The sequence below is a fragment of the Rana temporaria genome, chromosome 5 (genome assembly GCF_905171775.1).
Source record: "Rana temporaria chromosome 5, aRanTem1.1, whole genome shotgun sequence".
Classification (NCBI taxonomy): Eukaryota; Metazoa; Chordata; class Amphibia; order Anura; family Ranidae; genus Rana; species Rana temporaria.
In genome coordinates, this window is record NC_053493.1 from 362,552,190 (window position 1) to 362,579,524 (window position 27,335).

The 27,335-nt window shown below is 42.7% G+C and overlaps 1 protein-coding gene across 5 annotated transcripts in view; it reads left to right on the forward strand.

Annotated features, from left to right (window-relative positions):
• Window positions 1-27,335, forward strand: part of CPQ (carboxypeptidase Q) — a 540,701-nt gene that overhangs the window by 362,371 nt on the left and 150,995 nt on the right. For all 5 annotated transcript variants that reach the window (XM_040354748.1, XM_040354747.1, XM_040354749.1 and 2 more), the window contains exon 5: window positions 6,641-6,752. In XM_040354748.1, the coding sequence (XP_040210682.1) occupies window positions 6,641-6,752 (112 nt within the window). The remainder of the gene's footprint in view (window positions 1-6,640; window positions 6,753-27,335) is intronic.

Consider the following 27,335-nt stretch of genomic DNA (forward strand, 5'->3'; position numbering starts at 1 on the left):
TGCTGTTTAGGACCCACCCTGAAATTTTCAAGAGGGGACACTAGTTCTGAGGGCGGGGGGCAATGAATTCCCTTAATTTGCATATATTTCCTCTCACTTCCTGTTTGGCTATGGGGCAGGAAGTGAAGGGAAATCTCTGCAATGGACGGGGATGGTAAAAAATAAACTGTCAGGGGCTATAACCCTCCCTTACTCTATCCAAAATGAAAAAATAAGTGTTGCCTATAGTTCTACTTTAACCTCCCTGGCGGTATGATCCTTTCAGAAAAAAGGTGCTGAAAGCGGTACCATTATTTGCAAGCAAATTTGGTGATTTGTACTGTAGGCCTGTAATTTTTAGGAATAACTCACTTAAATCTGACCAAACAAGAGACTAGTAGGCATCCCGGGTATGACATTTTTTTAAAAACAAAATTATAAATTATAATATAATAAATAATTATAAATAATTATAACAAATAATAATATAATTAAAATAAAAATTATTCAATAATGTAATCAACTCAAAATCACTGAAATTTGCTCAGTTGCAGAATTGTCGCTGTCATTACTTTTATTTTTTAATGACGAATTTCCCCACAAAGTGATTATAATTTATTATTGCTGTTTTCTAGCTGCTCTAAAACCATTTTTGATATAAAAAGACACTTTTGGTTGCTATGGACAATCTACAGTTTGCAGGGAGAAAGAACCGTTTTTATTTATTAAAAGTACATGTAGGACACTGGGCAGACCACTAGGGACAAGGGGGGGGTGTGTATTTTTTACATACAGTACTGTAATCTATAAGATTACAGTATACTGTATGTAATGTGTTTGTTTATGTTTTTGAATTTGGCGCCGTTCTCCGCTCCCGTGCGTCATAACGTCGCAGGGAACAGAGATCGGCGGCACAGGAGGACGTTGTGTGAATCGGGCGAGGTCCCGCTCACTCACACAGCACGGTGGCATCGCTGGATCCAGGGACAAGGTAAGTAAACACTGCCTGTGGATCCAGCGAGGCGAGCCCGAGTTACCGATCCTAGCACAAAAATCTAACCCCGAGTCAGACTTGGGAATACCGCCAGGGGGGTTAAGCACACATTTCTGATAATTTTATGGAGAGGACTAAGAATATATAACCATGCCAATGGTGCAGCAGAAAACATATAGCACAGTGAGGAAGCTTTGTAGTCCAGGATGATAGGACAGTCAAAATTAGAAGTAGCACCCCCCCCCCCCACCACCACAGTTGCAGAATGCCCGGCCACCCACATACCGGAAGCAGTGCGGCCGCTGTATGGGGGCACTAGACTAATTTGCCTCTCAGGCCAGTCTGCCCCATAAGACTGGCGCTACACTAGCCGGTGGAGACTTTCTGTGCTGACCCCCTGCAAAGTGCTGCCCTAAACCTGGGCCTTGTTGGCCTAGGCCAGGATACAGCATTGTACAGTTACCATTGTATTAATCTACTTATTAATTCCAGAGGAAGATATTACTAAAATTGAGTCTCTTCTAGGTGTGTCACTATCAAAGCATGCTGCTATTGATATTTAATATCCACAAACGATCTATCCTCATTTTTTGTAGCCAGTACTTGACGTCACATTTCTATTCATCAGCTGGCCCCAAGGATACTGGCATCTACAGCCGCTCTAAAAAAAAAATCTCTGTTCAGTATCCACGGTAGTCACCCTGACACAACCCCTTCCCATGCCAATAGCAGCCCTTAAGGTTTACCTAACTTGTCTATTTCTAGCTTAGAAGGGTATAAACCTTTTTCCAAGATCTTTACGAAGAAGGCTCCCTAAGGCTTCATTCACACCTATGCATTTTTAGTGCTTTTTGCATTTTGCAGATTTGCATCACAGACCATTTATCTTGGTTTCCTATGGAAGACGTTCTATAGAGCAAATCTGCAAAATGCAAAAAGCATTAAAAATGCATAGGTGTGAATCCAGCCTTAAAGAGATAGACAAAAGGGGGCACACCCATCTAAATGCAAACGTTAAAGCCGCGTACACACGACCATTTTTCATGTCATGGAAAAACCAAAGTTTTTCTCTACGTAATTCCTCTCAAGCCTGCCTTGCATACACACGGTCGTGATAAAAAATGCTTGAGCAAAGCGCGGTGACGTACAACGGCACTATAAAGGGGAAGTTCCATTCGAATGGCGCCACCCTTTGGGCTGATTATGCTAATTTCCCGTCTCATAACTTGCTTCTGAGCATGCGCTTTTTTTTCCCTGTCGTTAAAGCGTACACACGATCGTTTTTCACGACGAGAAAAACGATGACGTGAAAAATTAGAAAAATGCTCTGGAGCCTACACACGACCGTTTTGAACGACCATTATAAAAATGGCATTTTTCTCGTCATGAAAAACGGTTGTGTGTACATAGTCTTTGTGCAGAGATTGTCAGGTTAGCGGCTGGTGTGCCTGCAGAGGTTGTCAGGGAAGTGCTGGGAGACGGTGTAGGCTGTCAGGCTGGTGTGGAAAGCAAGCCGCCTTCCGTGGTTAGGCAGCCTCCTGCAGCCATCGGCAATTCTTAGGAGCACTTGGTGGTGACGTCAGAACGTAGGAGGCGTGGTTGTGCGTTTCTGGGCAACAAAATCCTACCCTTTGTCAAACTTTCTGCTGACTACACTAAGCCACTGCCTTGCAATTAGCAACACTGCTGTCAGCAAGCGGTCTGTGCTTCTTCAGTTGGCCTTTGCACCAGGTCTTTTGGGATAGGCAGTCCAATGGCTTGCTGTGTTCACAAGGCGGGCTGACAATGTTACTATTTTATTTTGGTTAAAATTGATGCACTTTTAGGAGCAACATTTATTTTTGCTCATAGTCGTACTCAAAAAAGGCTTGCATTTTACTGATAAATTAAAGCAATGTTGTGCAAACCTGTGCAAAATGTGATTTTGCATGGAACGTTACACTTTTCCAACTTGGTGAATCTAGACTGTATATACAATACAATTGGAGATATAGAAAAGGCATCTTCACTCTTTAGGTTGGAAGCAGGGTGGATTTGATTTAAACTAAGTTGCTTTAAATCACGATTTAAATCACTAGTAAAATAGCTTGATTTAAATCATAATTTATAAAGAGCAACTGTCATCTTTGTCCCCCAGCGGCTCCTCCTCTGACCTGCTGTTGAATCACCGACAGACCCATTGACTTTAATGGGACAGCAGGTGATGCGGCAGTGACACAACAAGGTGAGGGACGTGGCGGCAGCAGGTGTGTAGATGCCCGCTAACAGGCGCTGCCATGATGGATCTGAAATGACAGGTGCTCTTTAAATCTAACGACTTATTCTTGCTGGTAGTTAGAATCTTTAAAGGGATTGTAAAATGTTTGTTTTTTTATTTTTCCTTTAAGCTAGTGCATTGTTGGTTCGCGTACCCTTTTATTGGATTTCCCTTCTGAATGTTTTTTTTTATTGTCTGTCTGAATTTCTCACTTCCTGTTACTCCTCAGTAAGCTTGGCACCATTATCCGAGCAGTGGTTAGTCAGCCAGAACAGCTTACTGAGGAGAAACAGGAAGTGAGAAATTCAGACAAAGAAAAAAAACCTTTTGAAGGGAAATCGAAGGAAAAGGTAAGTGAACCAACAATGCACTAGCTATAAAAAACTATTAAGAAAATAAAAAGCTAACCTTTACAACCCCTTTAATATTTGCAAACAAAATTAAGGTTTACTATTTAGAATAACAAGCTGTCAGTTTAGTAGAACAGATTCAATCAGTTTGTAGTGTACATAGATTTGCAAAACAATAGGATAAAGGAATATTCCTGAACTTAGTTTTATCTCATGGTACTGTAAAATTTTTATCTCAGCTTGCAAAACTTGGATTCATTGAATGAGTTTACTAAAAATGTAACTATTGCAGAATATACAGCCTCATGCTACCTAAGCTCAATTTCATGTTGAATAAACTAAATTATTAATGTATCCTAAATAGAGAACTATCTTTAGATAGATAGATTTTTACTCCAAAATCATTTTATTAAAATACATTTGATAAATCATTGATTTATAACCACCCTGGTTGGAAGCAATTACTATATATGGCATGGTAGGAGACATTTACACAACTAAGAACCGACTGACAAAGAATGAATGCTATTATATCCAGATTGAAAATACCTTTTTAGAAAAAATCATTTTTATCTAGATATCCTTGATTTATATGCATAAAGAACTTTAAATTCAGTTTAAAAAAAACAACTTGCGCAAACTCCACAATGTGGCTCGTTATAGAAAATGAAGCAAATTAAGTATTGTGATCTTCTCTATAGCAGTGGTTTGTGTAGAAGAAATCTGAATGGATGCTGCAAGCTGCAGCAACCACCTATTGAGATGTGTTGTCTAATCTGTACAAATTACATTTCATTCATCCACAGGTTATTATTAAGCCTGGAAAATCAATAGCTCTGGAATGGATGTAATACAGATATTTGACATTTAAATAACTTTTTTTTTGTGCAATTTCTTTTTCTCTTAGGAACATTTCCCAGCATTTCTTATCCTGGTGACTCCTTATCACACCTGACACATAGATTGTCACCAGGACCAGAAGTGAGGGGATATCTTGCCAACAAGGACACACTAACAAAACTTGACAGATGTTCTAATTTTCCCTTTTGCACCAAAACTAAAAAGACAGATTTTGTCTGGAGTTGGGCTTTCATTGTTATATTTCACATTCCTTTTATCTCTTTTGCATAAGCCAACGATTACATTAGGGACCCTTTTATTTTTAGAAATGATTATACACATATACAACACAAAGCAGGTATATAAAATATATTTTTTCTTTGCAGATATGAGAACATTTGCATACATATTTCGAAATCTGGTCCTTTTTAAGGGTAACTCCTTTAAAATAGAAAAAATTATATAGTGTATACAATTGCGACTTCTGAAAATGCAATACAATATGGCTACCTGGAGGTAATCTGTACACAGATAGCCAGATTCAGGTAGGGCGCCGCATCTTTAAGGCGGCGTAGCATATCGTATTTACGCTACGCCACCTTAAGTCAGAGAGGCAAGTACTGTATTCACAAAGCACTTGCCTCCTAACTTACGGCGGCGTAGCGTAAATGGGGCCGGCGTAAGTGCGCCTAATTCAAATGAGGATGGGGGGCGTGTTTTATGGAAATGATTGGTGACCCGATGTGATTGGCGTTTTTTACGAATGGCGCATGCGCCGCCCGTGTACATATCCCAGTGTGCATTGCTCCAAAGTACGCCGCAAGGACGTATTGGTTTCGACGTGAACGTAAATTACGTCCAGCCCCATTCACAAACGACTTACGCAAACGACGGAAAATTTTCAAATTTCGACGCGGGAACGACGGCCATACTTAACATTGACTAAGCCAGTTATTTGTTGGAATAACTTTACGCCGGAAAACGCCTTACGTAAACAGCGTATCTTTACTGCGACGGGCGCACAAACGTTCGTGAATCGGCGTATCTAGTCATTTGCATATTGTACGCCGAACTCAATGGAAGCGCCACCTAGCGGCCAGCGTAAATATTGCACCCTAAGATACGACGGCGCAGGCCGTCGTATCTTAGCTAGGTTTAAGTGTATCTCAGTTTGAGCATACACTTAAACTTACGACGGCTTAGATTCAGAGTTACGCCAGCGTATCTACTGATACGCCGCCGTAACCCTACCTGAATCTGGCTAAGAATGTATACAGAACGCCCCCCAGAAACATTATTTACTGCTTGTTTGGTTGGCTTGCGAATTTCCCCAGAGGTCTGCCCTAAGATGCAAGTCAGATTTCAGGCATCCCCTGCAACAAAAATTTAAATTTTTGGTGAGATATTTTCAATAGGAAATCACTAGCTAAATGGATGCAGACCCAACAGCTTTCTGCATTAAATCCCTGTAGGTGCTCAGCTAATTGATAATTATCAAACCACTCCCATTAGACTCCCTTAGCCCAGAGGCACAGAGGAACAAACAGTGATTTCTTCAGAATAAATCCTTGAAATGCACATAGATCACCCAGAGGGAAATGTTTATTTCTAAACAGGATGAATCCAATTTTCTAATATAAAACTATTATAATATCTGTGTAGTTCACATTCATCTATTCCCATAAGTCCACAAAAATAACCTCTTCACCATTTCTGCTATGCTCTCTTGGTAGAAAAAAAAGATTTCTATAATCAAATGATTTACTCGTATTATCCTCTCTAACAGCATATCTTAAAATAGTTCCTGATTCTCTGAAACCATGAAACAAGATCTCTCTCTGCTAATTTTATGATCTAATGAAGCAACTTGGTGAAAGTTCTGTCCAAATGGCTTTAACAGGCTTATTAAGAATTACACCCACCCAGAGACAGAGTTTCCGGATGCCTATGAAACTATTGCCATTCCAGAATGAACATGTCATCCCGCCATAAAACAGCTCCAAACATCCACTGCCAGGAACCTTCTACAATATACTGTAAGGTCGCTAACAATTACAGCTATTCATCAATTAAATCCATGTTTATGTGAAATTCATATTAATTTATCTTCCTTCAAAACACATGTTTTCTCGTGAATTGATCTGGTGACAAAATATGCAAAAAAAAAAACTGTGACATGTAACATTTCTTCTTATGCGTTGTATTTAATTTTTGTCTCAGGTCGTGATTGTTAGTGGCCATCTGGACAGCTGGGATGTTGGGCAAGGAGCCATGGATGATGGTGGTGGAGCGTTTATCTCATGGGAAGCACTGTCTCTTATTAGAGACCTTGGTAAATATTTATAAATAGTCTGGTCTCCATAGAATATAAGACTTCACAATGTGTTTGTTCAGGTTACTATTTACTCGTTACTGGTACAAGAGTCTTGGGTAGTTTGTACATAAGGTAAGTTCACACAAGTTGTGTTTGAAGTGAACTATAGTCCAGTAAAGGGAATGGATTATGTGAAACATGTCAAACTTTAAAACCCAACCAACGTACTTGATCAACTTCAGTGGTGCAGTCTTTACTTATGCCTTTACATACCTATGACCAAATCTGTAAGGTCTTATTATTCTGTACCTGAGTCTTATTTTAGATCAGTTGAGTAAAGGTCTTTCAAGGAGCCAAAACACAGTTAATTTTATTAAAGGTGTTAATATACTCAAGCCTATCTATAAAGGGGACCCCCTGGCACCTCCATGTATCGAAACCTAAAATGGTCCGATTCCTGTCAAGCTAAAAAATAAAGACCATTTTTTTTTTTTTTAAAGATAGGTTTAACTTTTAACTTTTAGGTTACTTCACCTAAACCTCATAATAAAAATGTATATGATTTTTCGGAGCTCAGATTCAGACTGAAGGCAAGCTGTCACTGTCTGCTCAGAGAAGCTTCTTTGTTTACCCTAACCTTTGCACTTTCTTCATCTACTGTCATTCCTATTCATCAGCACTTCCTGTAGAGATTAGTGGGCTGTGTCCGAAGTTGGCATGTATGTGACAAACAAGGCAGAGGTTAAGGCTTGCCATACATTTATACAGTTTTCTTTTTCAGTTGCTTTAGATTTACCATCAACTATGTATGCCTGCCTGTTTGCAATCAAATTTAAAGTGTTTAGGTTTGACCTCATATTTTATGGTTTTGGTAAGTCTAAAGGAAATTGTATATTGTATGGCCAGCCTAAGTTTAATTCTGGGGTCTATGGGCCATATCCTCAAAAGGGATACGCCGGCGTAAGCCGTCGTATCCCTGGTTCTAACTTTGGAACTGATCCACAGAATCAGTTTTCCAAAGTTAGGCAGAAGATCCGAAATCTGTAAGGGACTTACACTGCCGGATCTTAGGATGCAGTACCGCATCCGCCGCTGGGGGCATTTAGAGTCGAAATGCCGCTTCTGGTATGCAAATTAGCACTTAGGGCGATCCACAAAGCTTTTCAGCTTCGTTTTTTCGCCGTAAGTTTTAGTTTGCAAGTGTAAAATTAGGGCTGCTTTTACATGGTGTAAAGTTAGTAACACCATGTAAAAGCACATTCAAGCGACGGCATTTGGTATGCATTCCCGAGGGAGAACTCCACGGCAATTTGTAAAATCAAAACCGGCATGGGTTCCCCCCCAGGAGCATACCAGGCCCTTAGGTCTGGTATGGGTTGTAAGGAGACCCCCCTACGCCGAAAAATCGACGTAGGGGGTCCCCCTACAATCCATACCAGACCAGTATCCAAAGCATGCTACCCGGCCGGTCAGGAATGGGAGTGGGGACGAGCGAGCGCCTCCCCCCTCCTGAGCCGTGCCAGGCCGCATGCCCTCAACATGGGGGGGTTGGGTGCTCTGGGGCAGGGGGGCGCACTGCGGGCCCCCCCCCCACCCCAGAGCACCCTGTCCCCATGTTGATGAGGACAGGACCTCTTCCCCACAACCCTTGCCGTTGGTTGTCAGGGTCTGCGGGCGGGGGCTTTTTTGGAATCTGGGAGTCCCCTTTAATAAGGGGGCCCCCAGATACCGGCCCCCCACCCTAAGTGAATGGATATGGGGTACATCGTACCCCTACCCATTCACCTGGAGGCAAAAAGTTAAAGTTATTAAGCACACAACACACGGGTTTTTAAAATAATTTATTAGTCTGCTCCGGAGGCCCCCCCTCTCTTCTTTATTAGCTCTAATACCAGGGGGGGCTTCTTCTTCCACTCTCCGGGGGTCTTCTCCGCTCTCCGGGGGGGGTTTCTTCTTCCGCTCACCGGGGGGGGGGGGGGTCTTCTCCGCTCTCCGGGGGTCTTCTCCGCTCTCCGGGGGTCTTCTTCTATCTTCGCCGCTCTCCGCTGTTGACTCGGCGCACCCCGGTTCTTCTGCAGCTGTCCGGTGCCTTCTCCTTCAGCGCTGGCTGCCTGCTATCTTCGTGTGTTAGCTCAATTACTAACAGGCAGCCAGCGCGGTCTTCTGTGACGTCATGTGCTTCTTCTCCCTTCTTCCGATGTTGACACGTCGCCTCTTCTCACTGCAATGATGGAAACGCGCCTTGCATCCCATTTATATAGGCATCACCGTCCCATCATGCTCCGGTAGGTACCCACGTGGTGGGTGCACGTGGGTAGGCACCCACCACGTGGGTACCTACCGGAGCATGATGGGACGGTGATGCCTATATAAATGGGATGCAAGGCGCGCTTCCATCATTGCAGTGAGAAGAGGCGACGTGTCAACATCGGAAGAAGGGAGAAGAAGAACATGACGTCACAGAAGACCGCGCTGGCTGCCTGTTAGTAATTGAGCTAACACACGAAGATAGCAGGCAACCAGCGCTGAAGGAGAAGGCACCGGACAGCTGCAGAAGAACCGGGGTGCGCCGAGTCAACAGCGGAGAGCGGCGAAGATAGAAGAAGACCCCCGGAAAGCGGAGAAGACCCCCCCCCCCGGAAAGCGGAGAAGACCCCCCCCCGGAAAGCGGAGAAGACCCCCCCCCCCGGAGAGCGGAAGAAGAAACCCCCCCCGGAGAGCGGAGAAGACCCCCGGAGAGTGGAAGAAGAAGCCCCCCCTGGTATTAGAGCTAATAAAGAAGACAGGGGGGGCCTCCGGAGCAGACTAATAAATTATTTTAAAAACCCTTGTGTTGTGTGTTTAATAACTTTAACTTTTTGCCTCCAGGTGAATGGGTAGGGGTACGATGTACCCCATATCCATTCACTTATGGTGGGGGGCCGGTATCTGGGGCCCCCTTATTAAAGGGGACTCCCAGATTCCGATAAGCCCCCGCCCGCAGACCCCGACAACCAACGGCAAGGGTTGTGCGGAAGAGGTCCTGTCCTCATCAACATGGGGACAGGGTGCTCTGGGGTGGGGGGGCCCGCAGTGCGCCCCCCTGCCCCAGAGCACCCAACCCCCCCATGTTGAGGGCATGCGGCCTGGCACGGCTCAGGGGGGGGGAGGCGCTCGCTCGTCCCCACTCCCATTCCTGACCGGCCGGGTAGCGTGCTTTGGATACGGGTCTGGTATGGATTGTAGGGGGACCCCCTACGTCGATTTTTCGGCGTAGGGGGGTCTCCTTACAACCCATACCAGACCTAAGGGCCTGGTATGCTCCTGGGGGGGGAACTCATGCCGGTTTTTTCTTTGAAAATTGGCATGGAGTTCTCCCTCAGGAATGCATGCCGAGCGACGCTGACAATTTTTCTTTTTTGTTTTTGTTTTCCCGGCGCTTTTTTTTTTTTTCACCCGTCGCAACTTTAGTGTCCCGTCGCAATCCACAAAGCCCGGCGTAAATTACGTTCGAGCGCTGCACGTCGGGAAAATTACGTCACACGCATGCGCAGTACGGCCGGCGCGGGAGCGCGCCTCATTTACATTTTAAACGCCCCCCGGAGAGGAGGACCGCCTTGCGACGGAGGCACTTAAGTTACACCGCTCAAAATTTCTAGGTAAGTGCTTTGTGGATCGGGCACTTAGGTAGAGATTTTGCGGCGTTTTTGTGGATCAGGCCCTATAATTTTATGTAATTTTTGCTGGAGGGGCCAAGAGATTTGTTTAAAAGTAGCATTATAACTAAACCACCTAAACTTGAGAAGGATGCACCATTATGTATGTTAAAAAAAATGTTGTCAGAGGTTTTTGATGAATTGATACTGAGCTGGTAATTGTGTGATTTCTTTTCATAAATGAAAATGAGAGACATTGGACTGTGGTTTAATCATATTATTTAATCTTATTAACAGATTGTCTCATAAACACCAGCATACTAAGATCTTGTAAGCATAAAGGTTAATGGAGTATGGAGGGGAGTGGATGTTTGACATTTGACTTTCAATAGATTTATAGTGAAATAATGTAAAGATACAAAACATGGTATATGAGAACTTTTTGAAATTGTCAAGAAGATAGAAAGATAGAACGCAGCTGCAGAGAATGTAATAACATCCAACAGTATACATTGCTTAATAATAAACACATTTTGTAGCCTATAAGTTAGAGTAGGTAACGATGAGCCAGGTAATATCTCTACAGGCTGCAAAACAATTAGCAGGTCCAGACGTCAAGTCTGAATCAACAACAAAATTTGTTGGAAATAAGTAGGAGGATGAGAGAGAGGGGTAGGATAAGGGGAATGGGATTGAGCATCGGAGATGCCCAAAGCCAGCACCCTAATTCTGGACTACTACAGTAGGTGCACGCGATATTGTGTCAATCTCGCTCCCTTTCTCGGCGAGATTGACGAGCGAGCGCCCCCCCCCCCTCCTGAGCCGTACCAGGCTGCATGCCCTCAACATGGGGGGGTTGGGTGCTCTGGGGGGCGCACTGCGGGGCCCCCCCACCCCAGAGCACCCTGTCCCCATGTTGATGAGGACAGGGCCCCTTCCCGACAACCCTGGCCGTTGGTTGTCGGGGTATGCGGGCGGGAGGCTTATCGGAATCTGGGAGCCCCCTTTAATAAGGGGGCCCCCAGATACCGGCCCCCCACCCTAAGTGAATGGATATGGGGTACATCATACCCCTACCCATTCACCTGGAGGAAAAATGTTAAAGTCAATAAACACAACACAAGAGTTTTTAAAATAATTTATTAGTCTGCTCCGGAGGCCGCCCCCTGTCTTCTTTAGCTCTGTTTACCAGGGGGGGGTTCTTCTTTGACGTCTTCGGGTGGGGGCTGCTCTTCGCCGCCGTCCGGTTCTCTTCCACCGCCGGGGGGGGTCGCTTTTATAAAAGCGCCCACTCCTCGGCGGGTTTCCTCCGACGTCTTCGGCGGGGGGTGGTGTGCTTCTTCTTCCGCTATCCGGGGTGGTCTTCTTCGGCTATCCGGGGGGTCTTCTTCACTCTCCGGGGGTCTTCTGCTATGTTCGCCGCTCTCCGCTGTTGACTCGGCGCACCCCGGTTCTTCCTCCAGCTGTCCGGTGCCTTCTCCTTCAGCGCTGAACGTCTATCTTCTTCTTCCGTGCTGTGACGTATTCTTCTTCTTCCGGGCTGTGACGTCATCTTCTTCTCTTCTCCAGATGTTGACACGCCGGCTCTTCTCGCTGAAATGACGGGTGCGCGGCTTGCATCGGACCTATATAGGCCTCACAGTCCCATCATGCTCTGTACCTACCCATGTGATACCTACCCACGTCTATCTACCTACCTACCTATCAGTGTGGTGGTTTAATTGAGAGTAGAGAATAGAAATCAGTTTAGGGGGGAGAGATGCATGGTGGCATATATGTTCAAATAGCTGACTCGTAAGGTCTTTATTAGTGAATATGGTGGAGAGCCAGTGTTTAATTTGTAAGAATCAAAATATTTCGGAAGGTGGGGCCAGATATTTTTCCCTAATTTCTGCCCAAGTATAAATGTTACAGCCATTGAGAAAAGAATGGTTGCAAAGAAACTTATGAAGGTGTTTCCAATGGATGGCTCCTGGCGACTCCAGTCCCATATGAAAAATGTGGTTACCAAGGAGGGGGGAGAGACGGAAATGTGGTGAAAGCAGTTTGCTAAAGTGTTTAGCCTCATACACACGCTCGTTTTTCACGGCAAGAAAACTGCTGGCAGAGCTTTTTGCCGAGATGACCGTTCGTGTGTATGGTTTCTCATCGAGAAAACTGTTGTGAATCTTGACGAGAAAAAAAGACAACCTGCTCTCTATTTTCTCGTCGGGAGTCTCAATTTTCTCGCCGTGATTCTCGTCGGGCTGGTTTACGACGAGAAAAACATTTGTGTGTATGCTTTTCCGAATCAAGTATGAGACGGGAGCGCACCTTCGGTAAAACTAGCGTTCGTAATGGAGACAGCACATTCATCACGCTGTAAGAGACTGAAAAGCACGAAGACTGAAAAGCTTGAATCGTCTGTCACCAAACTTTTACTAACACGCGGTAACATGAGATTAGCAGAAGCAGCCCCAAGGGTGGCGCCAGTGGAATCGAACTTCCCCTTTATAGTGCTGTCGTACGTGTTGTACATTGCCGTGTTTGAGAACGACGAGATTTTGGCTTGACAGTGTGTATGCAAGGAAAGCTAGACAAGAATCCCGTCAAGCTTGACAAGAATCCCGTTGAGAATTTTTTTTTTTTTACGACGGGATTCTTGGCCGTGTGTACAGGCCTTTAGGGGGAGTCCCAAATAGCAAGGGTATGTCTCATAAGAGGGCTCATAGAAGTGGGTCGTGATTTAGGTGGGAGCCAAGGGAGTGAACAAACAGCAACTGGTGAGCAACAGCCTCCAGATCTATCCACAGAGGAGCCTGTCGGGAAGTATATAGGGAAGTCAGCGGGGCAATTTGCGCAGCTGCAAAGTATTTGCTGAAATTAGGGTTTCTAATACCTTTGGATGTTTGACATTTATGTGAGTTCACAGATCATCTTCCAACCCTGCTACAATCAATTGGCAGTGTTCATTTGTCTTTGTCCTATATCAGATATTCCCAGTAATAATATAGCTCAGATTCCAAATGGCCTAGGCACTAGACTTAATGCAAATTTTACACTTACTGCTGGCAAAAAAATGCATCTTTATGTGACTTTTTCAATCGGCGTCCAAAGACACCGATTCCTTAACAGTGCCATGCATCAATGACATAGAAAGAGGATTTAATTTTAAGGTACCTAGCAGGAAAATCATTTGCATATTTCTTCTATTTCCACAGTAACCTGTGTGCAAGTTTTACATATTGGGAGTGACACACAATTTCCAAGTTTTCATAACTGAAATGTATTACTTGAAAAGCTGCCTGGGACTGGGGAAATTGACTAATGGAAAGAATTTTCTAGTAATGACCATATATGTGCTTCAAAAGGAAAACACCATTGAAATAAAAACAATCACTTTTCTCATACTCAGCACAAACTTTCCATATTTACATTGTACTGAGCTATTTAACTGTATGCTTTCTGTGGGAAACCTCCCTTTTAGAAACTCCATGAATATAACTGCAAAAATAATTGGACACTCTGGCCTGAAGCTTATTTGTATGGTACAGACAACTAAATCCAAAGCAAATTTTTATCTTAAAGCGGAACTTCAGTAATTTTTTTCAACTTCCAATCTGTTAAATCTTCTGCCCTTGTTGTTTAACTGGATAGTAAAACTTTTTTTTTTCTGCAAGTAAATACCTTTTACAACCCACTTCCTGCTTTTTGTCTGGTAAAAAGCCTTGCCAGTGACACAGGAGTCAGGGGGCGGGCCCGAGTTCTGCTGTCTGTGTCAATGGCCGCAGCAGCAGAACTCGGGAGCGTGCCCGCTCGCGTGCCCCCAAGGAATGCGGCTCTCCGTGGTACTCGAGAAGAGGAGGAGCAAAGAGCACCGCTGAGGGACCCCAGAAGAGGAGGATCGGGGCCGATCTGTGCAAAATCCTTGCACAGAGCAGGGTATGACATGTTTGTTTATTTAAAAAAAAAAAAAAACTAACCTTTACAACCCCTTTAATATAGTATATAGATAATGACAACCTTGTTCCTTACTGTGCCACCAGCCTGGCCTCACACAACTTTTACCCAGAATTTTCAGAAATCTGTAGTCACACCAGTGTATTCGTACTGTAGTCTCATGCACTTCAGTAGAAATCCCACCCAAGAAAACTTGGAATAGGCAGCTGCACACAACAGGATACCAATAAAAACGTTGTTTTTTTAATGTAGACAGATACGGTCACAGGAATGAATGGAAAGTTAACATGTTCAACACATATTTTGCTTAGTCGTAAACACAAGGTTAGGTCATGACTAAGCACAAGATGTGTGAAACATGTTATCCTTCCGTTCATTACTGTGACTGCATCTGTCTACATTACAATAAATATGTTTTATTGGTATCCCATTGTGGTGTGCGGCTGCCTATTTCAAGTTTCCTTATCTGTCGTGGTGGTGAGCTGGGTCAGCACCTATGGGGTTGCTTGCTGTTGGATCTCCTCGGCTCACCTGGAGCAGTGATTTCTCCTCTGTCTTGCTGCCTTTGAAATCCCACCCAGCTGGACAGGTCATTGAAGTAAATAGACACCATTGAGATCATACATATATATTGCTCTGAAGAGTTTATGTGAAGTCAGTGTGGCCTGAGCGGGTAGGGTATGGAAAACTTTGGGACAGCAAGGTAAAACAGAGATTGTTAGGGGAGGAGGATGAAGTAGAAAAGGATAAATACATTAAAAGTTCCCTTCACTTGTAGTGTGATAGACCTGTGCTTACATGAAGCTCCTCCCCTACTGCTAAGCCCCTTTTCACAGTGTCTTGGTTGGTCCAGAAAATCTAAATACAATTAAAATAAAGATGATGGAAGTAACAAAAATACTGTTGCAGTTTATAGGTAAGGATTTTAATTTAGAATACATACAGTACATCCTGCTTTATAACCATAGTAGAAAAAATATATACCTCTCCCTGTTAATAGCTGGAGCAATTTTGTCCATGTATCTATTGTGGTTTAAACTGAGAAACCTACACAGATTTTATTTAAAGCCAAAAAAAGCACTCCAGTGTAAATGTTTCAAAAATCAAGAGTCCTTTTATGTCTAGGGACTTCTGACTTTTCATCTATACAGTGATGAAAATAAGTATTTGAACACCCTGCTATTTTGCAAGTTCTCCCACTTGGAAATCATGGAGGGGTCTGAAATTGTTATCGTAGGTGCATGTCCACTGTGAGAGACATAATAATAAAAAAAAATCCAGAAATCACAATGTATGATTTTTTTAACTATTTATTTGTATGATACAGCTGCAAATAAGTATTTGAACACCTGAGAAAATCAATGTTAATATTTGGTACAGTAGCCTTTGTTTGCAATTACAGAGGTCAAACGTTTCTTGTAGTTTTTCACCATGTTTGCACACACTGGAGGAGGGATTTTGGCCCACTCCTCCACACAGATCTTCTCTAGATCAGTCAGGTTTCTGGGCTGTCGCTGAGAAACACGGAGTTTGAGCTCCCTCCAAAGATTCTCTATTGGGTTTAGGTCTGGAGACTGGCTAGACCACGCCAGAACCTTGATATGCTTCTTACAGAGCCACTCCTTGGTTATCCTGGCTGTGTGCTTCGGGTCATTGTCATGTTGGAAGACCCAGCCTCGACCCATCTTCAAAACTCTAACTGAGGGAAGGAGGTTGTTGCCCAAAATCTTGCAATACATGGCCCCGGTCATCCTCTCCTTAATACAGTGCAGTCGCCCTGTCCCATGTGCAGAAAAACACCCCCAAAGCATGATGCTACCACCCCCATGCTTCACAGTAGGCATGGTGTTCATGGGATGGTACTCATCATTCTTCTTCCTCCAAACACGATTAGTGGAATTATGACCAAAAAGTTATATTTTGGTCTCATCTGACCACATGACTTTCTCCCAGGACTCCTCTGGATCATCCAAATGGTCATTGGCAAACTTAAGACGGGCCTTGACTGTGCTGGTTTAAGCAGGGGAACCTTCCGTGCCATGCATGATTTCAAACCATGACGTCTTAGTGTATTACCAACAGTAACCTTGGAAACGGTGGTCCCAGCTCTTTTCAGGTCATTGACCAGCTCCTCCCGTGTAGTCCTGGGCTGATTTCTCACCTTTCTTAGGATCATTGAGACCCCACGAGGTGAGATTTTGCATGGAGACCCAGTCCGAGGGAGATTGACAGTCATGTTTAGCTTCTTCCATTTTCTAATGATTGCTCCAACAGTGGACCTTTTTTCACCAAGCTGCTTGGCAATTTCCCCGTAGCCCTTTCCAGCCTTGTGGAGGTGTACAATTTTGTCTCTAGTGTCTTTGGACAGCTCTTTGGTCTTGGCCATGTTAGTAGTTCGATTCTTACTGATTGTATGGGGTGGACAGGTGTCTTTATGCAGCTAATGACCTCAAACAGGTGCATCTAATTTAGGATAATAAATGGAGTGGAGGTGGACATTTTAAAGGCAGACTAACAGGTCTTTGAGGGTCAGAATTCTAGCTGATAGACAGGTGTTCAAATACTTATTTGCAGCTGTATCATACAAATAAATAGTTAAAAAATCATAAATTGTGATTTCTGGAATTTTTTTTTTGATTAGGTCTCTCACAGTGGACATGCACCTACGATGAGAATTTCAGACCCCTCCATGATTTCCAAGTGGGAGAACTTGCAAAATAGCAGGGTGTTCAAATACTTATTTTCCTCACTGTATATAAAGCGTGAAAGTTTGTGCTAGCAGTGGGCTTTTCAACATCAAAGATGTGCAAATAATTCCAGAAATACCTTTCCCTGGTTAAAAAGAGTTAAGATAACATACATTAATGTATTTTTTCTTTGGAGCCAGCTCCATGGCTGATACTTGGTGTTTATGTAGTACCTTGACCTGAAAAGAGACCAGAACTTTTTTAGGCAAAGAGAATTTTATGATCCCATACAGAGAATCTTAATTCACTGCACATTGTCTTCTTGGCTGACAAAGAGAAATTATCTTCTGTCCCATGGGTTTGCCTCGCCCATCATATATTTCTTAATAAGCCAGACTGCAAAAAGAATGTGCATAAATACATGTGAAAATGGAATGTGACAAAAGATAGATAACATCTCTTAGCCCATGCTGGGACTAAACATGAGAAGACAAGAATTGGAAAGGGTTGAAGGTTTTTTTTTTTATTATACCATTAGTTAGAAATACTTATCCTAAATGTATTTCTGAACTTTTCTAGGATAGTTTTTCAGCTAAGTATGTGCATATAACTACAGTTCATAGCATTATTCCAGGGTCCATTGGCTCATATGCCCACTAAACTAGAGATGCTAAACCTTTCACAGTAGGGCAACTTGGGAAAGATTTTCTGGGACCCTAATTGACAGTCTACCAGTGTTTTGAGATTGTTAAAAATAATGTAGAAAATAACATATCCAACCACCTGGAAATGCTAAATAATAATTTTTAGATCCATCATGGGTCCTCAATCAAGTTAAGATCCCTGTGTTACATAAAGTATCATTATTCTTCGCCTGTAAATCTGAGTAGTTGTCAAGACATAGGCATTGAATATACAGTTCATGCTTATCTGGTATTGCAGGGGTCACAAGGGTAAAGTTTTAGTTCGGAAGAAGGAGCTTGGAAGGAGTTGACTCCCCCCGCAGACACTATGCCCTAACTACTTCTAAGATATTCTGGCATGACTAGTTAGTATGGCATGTTCCTTTGTTGTGGCACAGATTTTACTGGTCAAGTTGCATTTTACTGGGGGCTTGACCAGCAGCTGTTGCAAATGGCCTTACATTGTTGGAGCTCTCTGTCTAGCGCTTCTCCAAGGCTCTCCTACAATGGTAGGGGTCTGTAGCAAATTCTAGCTCCCCTTTTTTGAATCCCTTGTACTAGACATTTATTGTGGGGAAATGAGAAGGGAAGGGAGGGCAGTAGAAGCTGACAACTTACACTCTAACATCTCCTCACCTTCCTTTGCATAGATCTTCCCCAGACCAAGGCAACCTATAGACCACCACCACAGAGGATGTAGTTCTCAATTGTCAAGAAGAAAGAGAACAGTGCCCTCTAAGTGCAGCATATTTAAAACATCTTTAATATAAAGGGATTAAAAACACTGATCTAGCCTAAAGAAGGGACACGCATGTCCCGATCGCGAAGCGCCGCCCCGCCAGCCTGAATCCCGGAAGTGACGAGATCATTACCCCATCCCCGTCCCAGCCGCCGGCCAGCGCTGTACTCATTCAGTGCAGACAACACTGCTACAGGACCTAGATCTCCACCATCAGCCCGTGATGTACACACTCCACCAGGACTAATGCGGATGAAACATGTTTAACCCTTGACATGCCTGATTATCTCTACTCATATTTGAGTGTTTTTAAATATGCTGCACTTTGAGGGCGTCGTTCTCTTTCTTTTTATTCTCAGAGCCTCTTCTAGCTTTTTGGACTGGCAGCTATCTACTAACTCAGCAACTTTTCTTTTATACCTCCTTACATGGACTATATACCATATATGGACTCATAGTGATTTTAACCCCTTCCCTGCCCATCCACTTTCCACTTTCCATTTATATATTTTATTGTTCTTTTTAGACAGCTATATCCAGAGTGCGCCATATCAGCCCACTGTTTTTAGTTCTCAATTGTCAACCACATGTAGTTCAGAAAAATCTAAGCCCAGCACAAAGGACAATAGCAGCATGCACACACTGCATAGGTGACAGAAAACAATACTTCCCTAGATGACACCAGGGAACGCATAGATCCTGTAGCTGACCCCTACACATCTGGTCAGTCCATATTGGATACGATTCTTAAAGACATGTCTCCTTAGAGGGCTGTCTTCATAAGGATAAGGATTTTTTTATGCACCAATTCAAAGAGGAGTTACATGACAACATTGCAGAAAGAGCCAGCCATGCTGAACATGAAATAGACTAATGTGCTATGGCTCACAGGGGTTGGTTTACTAAAAATAGAGTGCAGCTATGCATGGTGGCCAATCGGCTTCTAACTTCAGCTAGTTCAATTGAGCTCTCACAAAAAAATCTGGAAGCTGATTGATTACTATGCACAACTGCACTAGATTTTACACTCTCCGGTTTGAGTAAATCAACCCCACAATGTCTTAGCTGATTCACACAATGAGATGGAAGATGACCTTCACAGAATCAAACTGAAGCTATCAGATCTTGAGGATCGGCCACGCCACAATAACATTAAAAATGTCAGAACAATTTCTCTTTAACCCTCCTGGCGGTATCCCCGAGCGTGATTCGGGGTTGATTTTTTCTACCAAAATCGGTAACCCCGAGTCACGCTCAGGGTAGATATGCAGAGCCTGCAGCGTGCGCTGGCTTACCTTCTCCTGGATCCAGCGATGTCACCGCGCTGTGTGAGCAAGCAGGACCTCGCTCGATTCACACAGCGTCCTCCTGTGCCGCCGATCTCCGTTCCCTGCGACGTTACGACGCACGGGAGCGGAGATCGGCGCCAAATTCAAAAAAGTAAACAAACACATTACACACAGTATACTGTAATCTTACAGATTACAGTACTGTATGTAAAAAAAAACACCCCCTTGTCCCTAGTGGTCTGCCCAGTGCCCTACATGTCATTTTATATAATAAAAACCTTTTTTTCTGCCTGAAAACTGTAGATTGTCCATAGCAACCAAAAGTGTCTTTATGTCAAAAATGGTTTTAGATCAGCTAGAAAACAGCGATAATAAATTATAATCACTTGCAGAATTGTGCGATAGCGATTTGTGGGGAAATTCGTCATAAAAAAAATAAAAGTAATAACAGCGACAATTCTGCAACTGAGAACATTTCAGTGATTTTGAGTTGATTACATTATTGAATAATTTTTATTTTAATTATATTATTACTTGCTATAATTATTTATAATTATTTATTATATTATAATTTAAAATTTTGTTTTTAAAAAAAATGTCATACCCGGGATGCCTATTAGATTCTTGTTTGGTCAGATTTAAGTGAGTTATTCCTAAAAATCACAGGCCTACAGTATAAAACACCAAATTTCCTTGCAAATAATTGTACCGCTTTCAGCATGTTTTTTCAGAAAGAATCATACCGCCAGGGAGGTTAAAGCAGAGTTCCACCCGCTTTTAAAACTTGGGCCAGAAATCAAATACAATTGTGTATCTATCGGTGGGCGTAATGTATCTCAGATACGTTACGCCGTCGTAAATTAGGGCGCAAGTTCCGTATTCAGAAAGAACTTGCGCCCTAAGTTAAGGCGGCGTAGCGTATGTGGTCCGGCGTAACCCCGCGGAATTAAAATTCTCCATGCAGTGGGTGTTGTATGGTAATGATGGCTGACCCCACGTAAATGAAGTTTTTGGCTAACGGCGCATGCGCCATCTGTGAACGTATCCCAGTGCGCATGCTCCAAATTAACCCGCAAAAAACGAAAATTTTACGCTGGCCCGACGTCCATACTTAACATAGGATACACCTCATATAGCAGGGGTAACTTTACGCCGGAAAAAGCCTAACGTAAACGACGTAAAAAAATGTGCCGGGCGGACATACGTTTCTGAATCGGCATATCTACCTAATTTGCATATTCCTTGTGTAAATCTACGGAAGTGCCACCTAGCGGCCAGCGTAAATATGCAGCCTAAGATACGACGGTGTAAGAGACTTACGCCGGTCGGATCTTAGGGAAATCTATGCGTAACTGATTCTACGAATCAGGCGCAGAGATACGACCCCGCACACTCAGAGTTACGACGGCGTATCTGGAGATACGCTGTCGTAACTCCTATCTGAATTCGGGCCTTGGTCTTTAAGTAAAGACCACCGCTCATTTTTGGATAACTATTTTTTTTTCCTTTCGTACCTTTTTTGAAGTACATAGTGTACTTCTGTCCTAGCTCGGCCGTGGCGCAGTGCGTCGCTTCCTCTTCTGCGCCAAGCCCTCCTCCTTCTGCCCTGCAGGACCTGTGTGTGTCCCAGAAGATGATGGGGCCATTCATAAAGTGGCATGTGACTCACGCTTGCGCAGTAGGAAACCACTACTGCTCCACTGACTGTTTGCCTTGGTTACAATGGCGGCGCCTGCACCCGATCCAATGGACGGATCTGCCTTCAGGGGGCCAAATTTGCGGGTTCCCTGGACAAGTAGGTGTCCTTATTAAAAGTCAGCAGCTACAGAGTTTGTTTAAAAAAACAAAAACGTTTTTGAGGGTGGAACTCCGCTTTAAGGATCTGTTCATATAGTACCAGGTACCCTGGGACTGCATTGGGTGATAAAGTGCTGCATGCACAGTGTGGTGTGACACAATGGGGTTGATTTACTAAACCAGGAGAGTGCAAAATCTGGTGCAGCTCTGCATAGAAACCAATCGGCTTCCTTTTTTTTTTGTCAAAGCTTAATTGAACAAGCTGACATTAGAATCTGGCTACCATGCACAGCTGCACCAGATTTTGCACTCTCCGGTTTAGTAAATCAACCTCAATACAATGCATTGCATCACATTTCAGCCAATAGAGTTTAATTAAATATCACTTGCTACATTTCAATGAAGTTGTAACAAAAGAAAGTACACTGTGTGATGTAACAGAACCAGCATATTGGCTCTATTCCTTCCAGTGCACACTAGCAGCTGTACATTCATTGTGACTGCTGGTGTGAACAAGCCCTTAACACATATTGATTCTTACAAAACAACCATTCACCAACGGAACAATTGATTACCTCATCCTAAAGTCTTGATAATTTATAATTTGATTTGTTTTAAGATGGCTACTGTATAATCTAGTGTGGTATGGTCCCATCCACACATTTATCTTCAATTCTATTAGTTCCTGTAATCCTTACATTTTCAGCCACAGTACGTTTGTGCTATTTAATGTTATAGCAATGTCCTTGGGTACGCGGTGTGTGTGACGTGCCATGACATTCTTTTTCTGCATTTACCAGTAAGTTTCGATCTTGACTGGTATGTAAAGTAATATACTGTGTAGGACAAGAACTTAATGGGGTTGATTTACTAAAACTGGAGAGTGCAAAATCTGGTGCAGCTCTGCATATAAACCAATCGGCTTCCAGGTTTTCTTTTTTGTCGAAGCTTAATTGAACCAAGCTGAAGTTAGAAGCTGATTGGCCACCATGACCAGCTGCACCAGATTTTGCACTCTCCAGTTTTAGTAAATCAACCCCAGTGTAAAGAATAGTGTAGCCGCCTTCCTTCAAAGGGTCATTACCGAAAAACTTCTGCCGACTCACTCCCGATAAGGGCTCTCAGCCAATGGTTAAAAGCACTGACCAGAGTGTTCTGGCGGAGGGGTAGTCCCCCTGTCAGAACACAATATCATAACAGGGGAGAACACTGTACTAACATTGGCTTGTTAGTACAGCAGCTCTGAGCTGAGCTGTCAGGTTTTCTTGTAGTTCAACCCGCTTGGTTGAGCAAAAAAGAGACTGTAGTGTGCTTAAGTTTCATTCTGTGATAATGAAAATGTAATTTTAATGCATGTTATCCTTTTTTTCTTTTAACCACAATTTTTTTTGTAAAGTAAAGACGTTCTTTTGAGAAAAAAATACTGATTAAATGGTTAGATTCTTCTACGTGTAATGTCATCTGAGTCCTATAAATTATTTAAAAAATAGTGTTGATTCTTGCATTCTGTACATTAGTAGAAGTAAGAAATTGCTCATGGAACAAGGTCTGTCAAATCTAAAAGCTAAACATAAGAATAAAAGAAAAGCATATGTACAGGATCTTACAAATACAGTCATTTTAATCAAGCTGTTCCTAAACTTTTCCTAGCCTTAGCAACATTATTAACAAAACATTAATCACTGTAACATCCTATATCTTAAAACCCATTTCCATTTGTCCAGTATTCTAAAACAGGAATTTACATGTAAAGCACACATTAATGTAGGTGTGAAAGGGCCCTTTGTGCTTAGGGTTGCCAACTCATCCCTTTAAAACAGAACACATATTAATTACACAGGTTCTGTGGCTGATTAAGGAGGTAATTAAACTCACTTGGTGCCTTATTTGCATTAAATTAGCCTCAGAACCTGTGTAATTAATATGTGTTCTGTTTTAAAGGGGTGAGTTGGCAACCCTATTTGTGCTATGCATCTTGAGTGCCCAAAACCGATATATGTTATATTACAACCAATTCCAATTCCATGAGGTTAGCCTGGCACCAGGTTGAACAGAGGGTGCTATGCTTCTCTGTGGTAGTCCCCAGTCATCATTACTATGCAGTACAAATTAGATTATAGCGCACACATACAAAAATGACATTTGTCCTGCAAGGCTAGTTAAAAACACCTGAACATATTAAAAAATACGGGGGTTTGGTCACACTATATAGTCATATAGTGCTAAGCCCACATACTGCGACAAAGTACCACGAATTATTGGGTCCTATCCTAGTAATAGAATGAAAGAACCTGGGTCTCAACCATGGGAGATAAACTCCTCTATGTGGGAGAACTAAAGGGATTCTTTCTATACACTGGTGGCCACTAATGTGAGGTAATGAAGAGGGGGAGGGGTGCTCCAGCCAAGAGACCTGGTCAGGGTCTATACAAAATACAAAAAGATACTTGGTGGGCACTCCCTAAAAATGCTATACATCTAAGATGGTGCTGCTATAAGACCAAATACAGTACAAAACAGATTATAGCGCACACATGCAAAAATGACATTTGTCCTGCAAGGCTAGTTAAAAACACCTGGACATGTTTTGGCCTGCATAGTGTGCCGCAGGGATGGGTAAATCTACGCAGGCTCAGTTTAAGAACAGATTCCCAAATTTTGCATAGTTCCCCATTGAAGTTTATGGGGCAAATTTTGTTATTTAATTATGGCCATTTGTAGGGCTTATAAGCAAGGTATTTTCTATTTTCTACCAGCCCACCTATTTATTGTTAAGGGTCTTTGTTATCCATTCCTTCAGATTATTAGCTCTTATGCCTCAGAACACCAGGAGAAAATACTTTGCACTGTGATATGTGGCGTGTTCTTTATTTCTGGTAATTAACCTGCAAAGTTTTCAGCTAAAAGTTAATGAATTTCAAGGGTTTGATGGGTTTGCAAATAAAAAAAAACTGAACCTCATTCCTAGTTGTGGAGACTAAAGATATTGTATGAACATGCAAAAGAGAACACCTCCGGGTCCTTGAGGCAGTTACAGTAAGAGGCAGGGTAATAGAGTTTTAAAGGCTTACGCCAATTTATTTGTATACAATAATAAAACGGACAGAGGTCCATAAAACATGTATATGAATACAAAATAACGGAAATGCAAAGAATTACAATAAGAAAGTACCCAAGTACGAGATGCAACCTGCACAGGCTGCCTAATTATAGACTAGCTGGGGGGATCTCGCAGTTCATCCCGACATGTTTCAAAGTGATTCTTTCTTTTCAGGGGTATTTGGGTACACAGAAAAATGTATGAGATAATAAATGAAAATTACACATATGGAGGAAGTCATCTATAATACATATAGCAATATATTTAGTATGTAAACAACATAATACATGTAGGCTGCAAAAATAAGAGGCTGAATAAGTTACATTTGCACATAGTGGGAAATAATTGTGCCTTCAAATGGAGCTGGGGTGACACAAGATCTGTGTCAAAAAATGCACTGCCGCAAGGGCCCACCCAAGAGGTCACAGCCAGGTTACCAAGGATAACCACAGAACCAGGAGGGAGAAGTGTGAGGTTTTTAGTGGAAGTCTGTAAGCAAAAAATGCCATGAATAGTTGTTTGGTGGGTGTTTTACCAATGTTTAACAAAGGTTGTTGTACAAATAAATGTAGTATAATATTTGTAGAGTAAGAAATACAGGTCAAATGGCCAGATGGAAAGAGTTGAGGATGAGCAGACGCCCATAACAAAACACAAAAGCAAAAATGCAGTCAAAAGTTTTCAGCTGAATGTTTGTGATTTGCAAACCCTTCGAACTCTGGGAAGTCCCTGAGAACTAAATCTCATCCCTAGTTGTGGAGACTATGGAAATTGTGGAAAAACAGGATTTTATGTTCATTAATATGGCCAAGGCTAGGTGAAGGGGATCTGGGATGAAAATGCTTAAGCTGCGTACACACAACCGTTTTTCATGACGTGAAAAATGAAATTTCTTAACGATCGTGTCTAGGCTCTAGAGCATTTTTTATGACGTGAAAAATGGGCATTAAAAATTTAGAACATGCTCTAAATTTTCGCGTCGTTTTTCATGTCGTCCTTTTTCACGTCGCGAAAAACGGTCGTGTGTAGGCTTTAACGACGTGAAAAAAACGTGCATGCTCAGAAGCAAGTTATAAGACGGGAGCGCTCGTTCTTGTAAAACTAGTGTTCGTAATGGAGATCGCACATTCATCACGCTGTAACAGACTGAAAAGCACGAAGACTGAAAAGCGCAAATTGTCCCTCACCAAACTTTTACTAACACAAAATAAGCAAAAGCAGTCCTAAGGGTGGCGCCATCCGAATGGTACTTCCCCTTTATAGTGCTGTCGTACGTGTTGTACATCGCCGCGCTTTGCTCGAGCGATTTTTTTTTCACGATCGTGTGTAGGCAAGGCAGGCTTGACAAGAATCACGTAGAAAAAAACTTTGTTTTTTCTAGACCATTAAAAATGCGGCATTATATTTAAAAATACATTTAAATGATAAACCTTAAAATTAATATATATTTACATGAAATGTGTGAACACTTGCATAACATCTCTAATTATTTGTTTTCTGGATTCTAAAGGTGAAGTTTCACTGTAGAGAGTATGTTTTGTAAGCTCTGTCCAAACCCTGTGTTGGAGCTTACACAGGGTTCATAATGTCATCCTCCTTTCATGTGACATTGTTCAGGCATTTTGATTGGCCCCTCAGACCTGAGCACTACATTTTGAGAGACCATCACATTCCCGGAAGCATTACGTTTTTACCAAGCGATTCGGCAGGGAAGTTCAGTGAAGGTGAACGTAAGTGTGTATGCAGAAATCTTCATTTAATGTGCACATTATTGTCTTGATATTCACATATTCTCATTGGTACCACTTTTTAGGCCTGTTAATAGCTTTATGTACATTAAAGCATAATTAGACTCCTTCAACTGAACCAATGAAATGCTCAACCTTGCAGAGAAAGCTAAAACAAGGCTTAGTAATTGGTCAATAAATTAATATTTAGAAGCTTATTTTGTAAATTTGTACTCGATGATGTCACAAGGGTTAGAGCCCTTAGGTGATGTTGCTGGATGGCCCCCGCCCCTTAGCTATTTAGGAAATGTCACACTGCAGAACAAGCAGACCATGGGAACGTTTGTCGCGGACAGAGCTTTGTTTTCTTTTTTGCGGGTCTGGCGATGGCAGCGTGCATTGTTATTGATGATGGATCTACATCAGGGAATATTGGTTTTTTTTAAGACTTGTCAAAAACTCTTGTACTGTCTTTATTCACTTTTACACTTTTTTGGTGAATGGGTAGGGGTACTATGTACCCCATACTCATGCATGTAGGTAGGGGGGTTGGATCCGGGGGCTCCTTTGTTAAAGGGGGCTTCCAGATTCCAATAAGCCCCTCGCCCACAGCCCCCCACAGCCCCCCACAACCCATGGTTGTGTTAAAGAGGCCCTTGTCCTCATCAACATGGGGACAAGGTGCTTTGGGGTGGTGGGGGAAGAGGCCCCTGCCCCAAAGCACCCTCCCATGTTGAGGGCATGTGGTCTGGTATGGTTCAGAAAGGGAGGGGGCGCTTGCTCGTCCCCTCGCTTTCCTGACTTGCCGGGCTGCATGCTCGGATAAGGGTCTGGTAAGGGGCCGTTTTCTTAAAAGATTTTGGTGTGGGGTTCTACTCCAAATCTATACCAGACCCAAAGGTCCTGGTTTGGATTTGTCCCACGTTATTTTTTTTCCCAACCTTTTTTTTTTCTGGCTATTTTATTTTATATTCAGCTGTCAGCAGGGAACCCTGCTGATTGCTG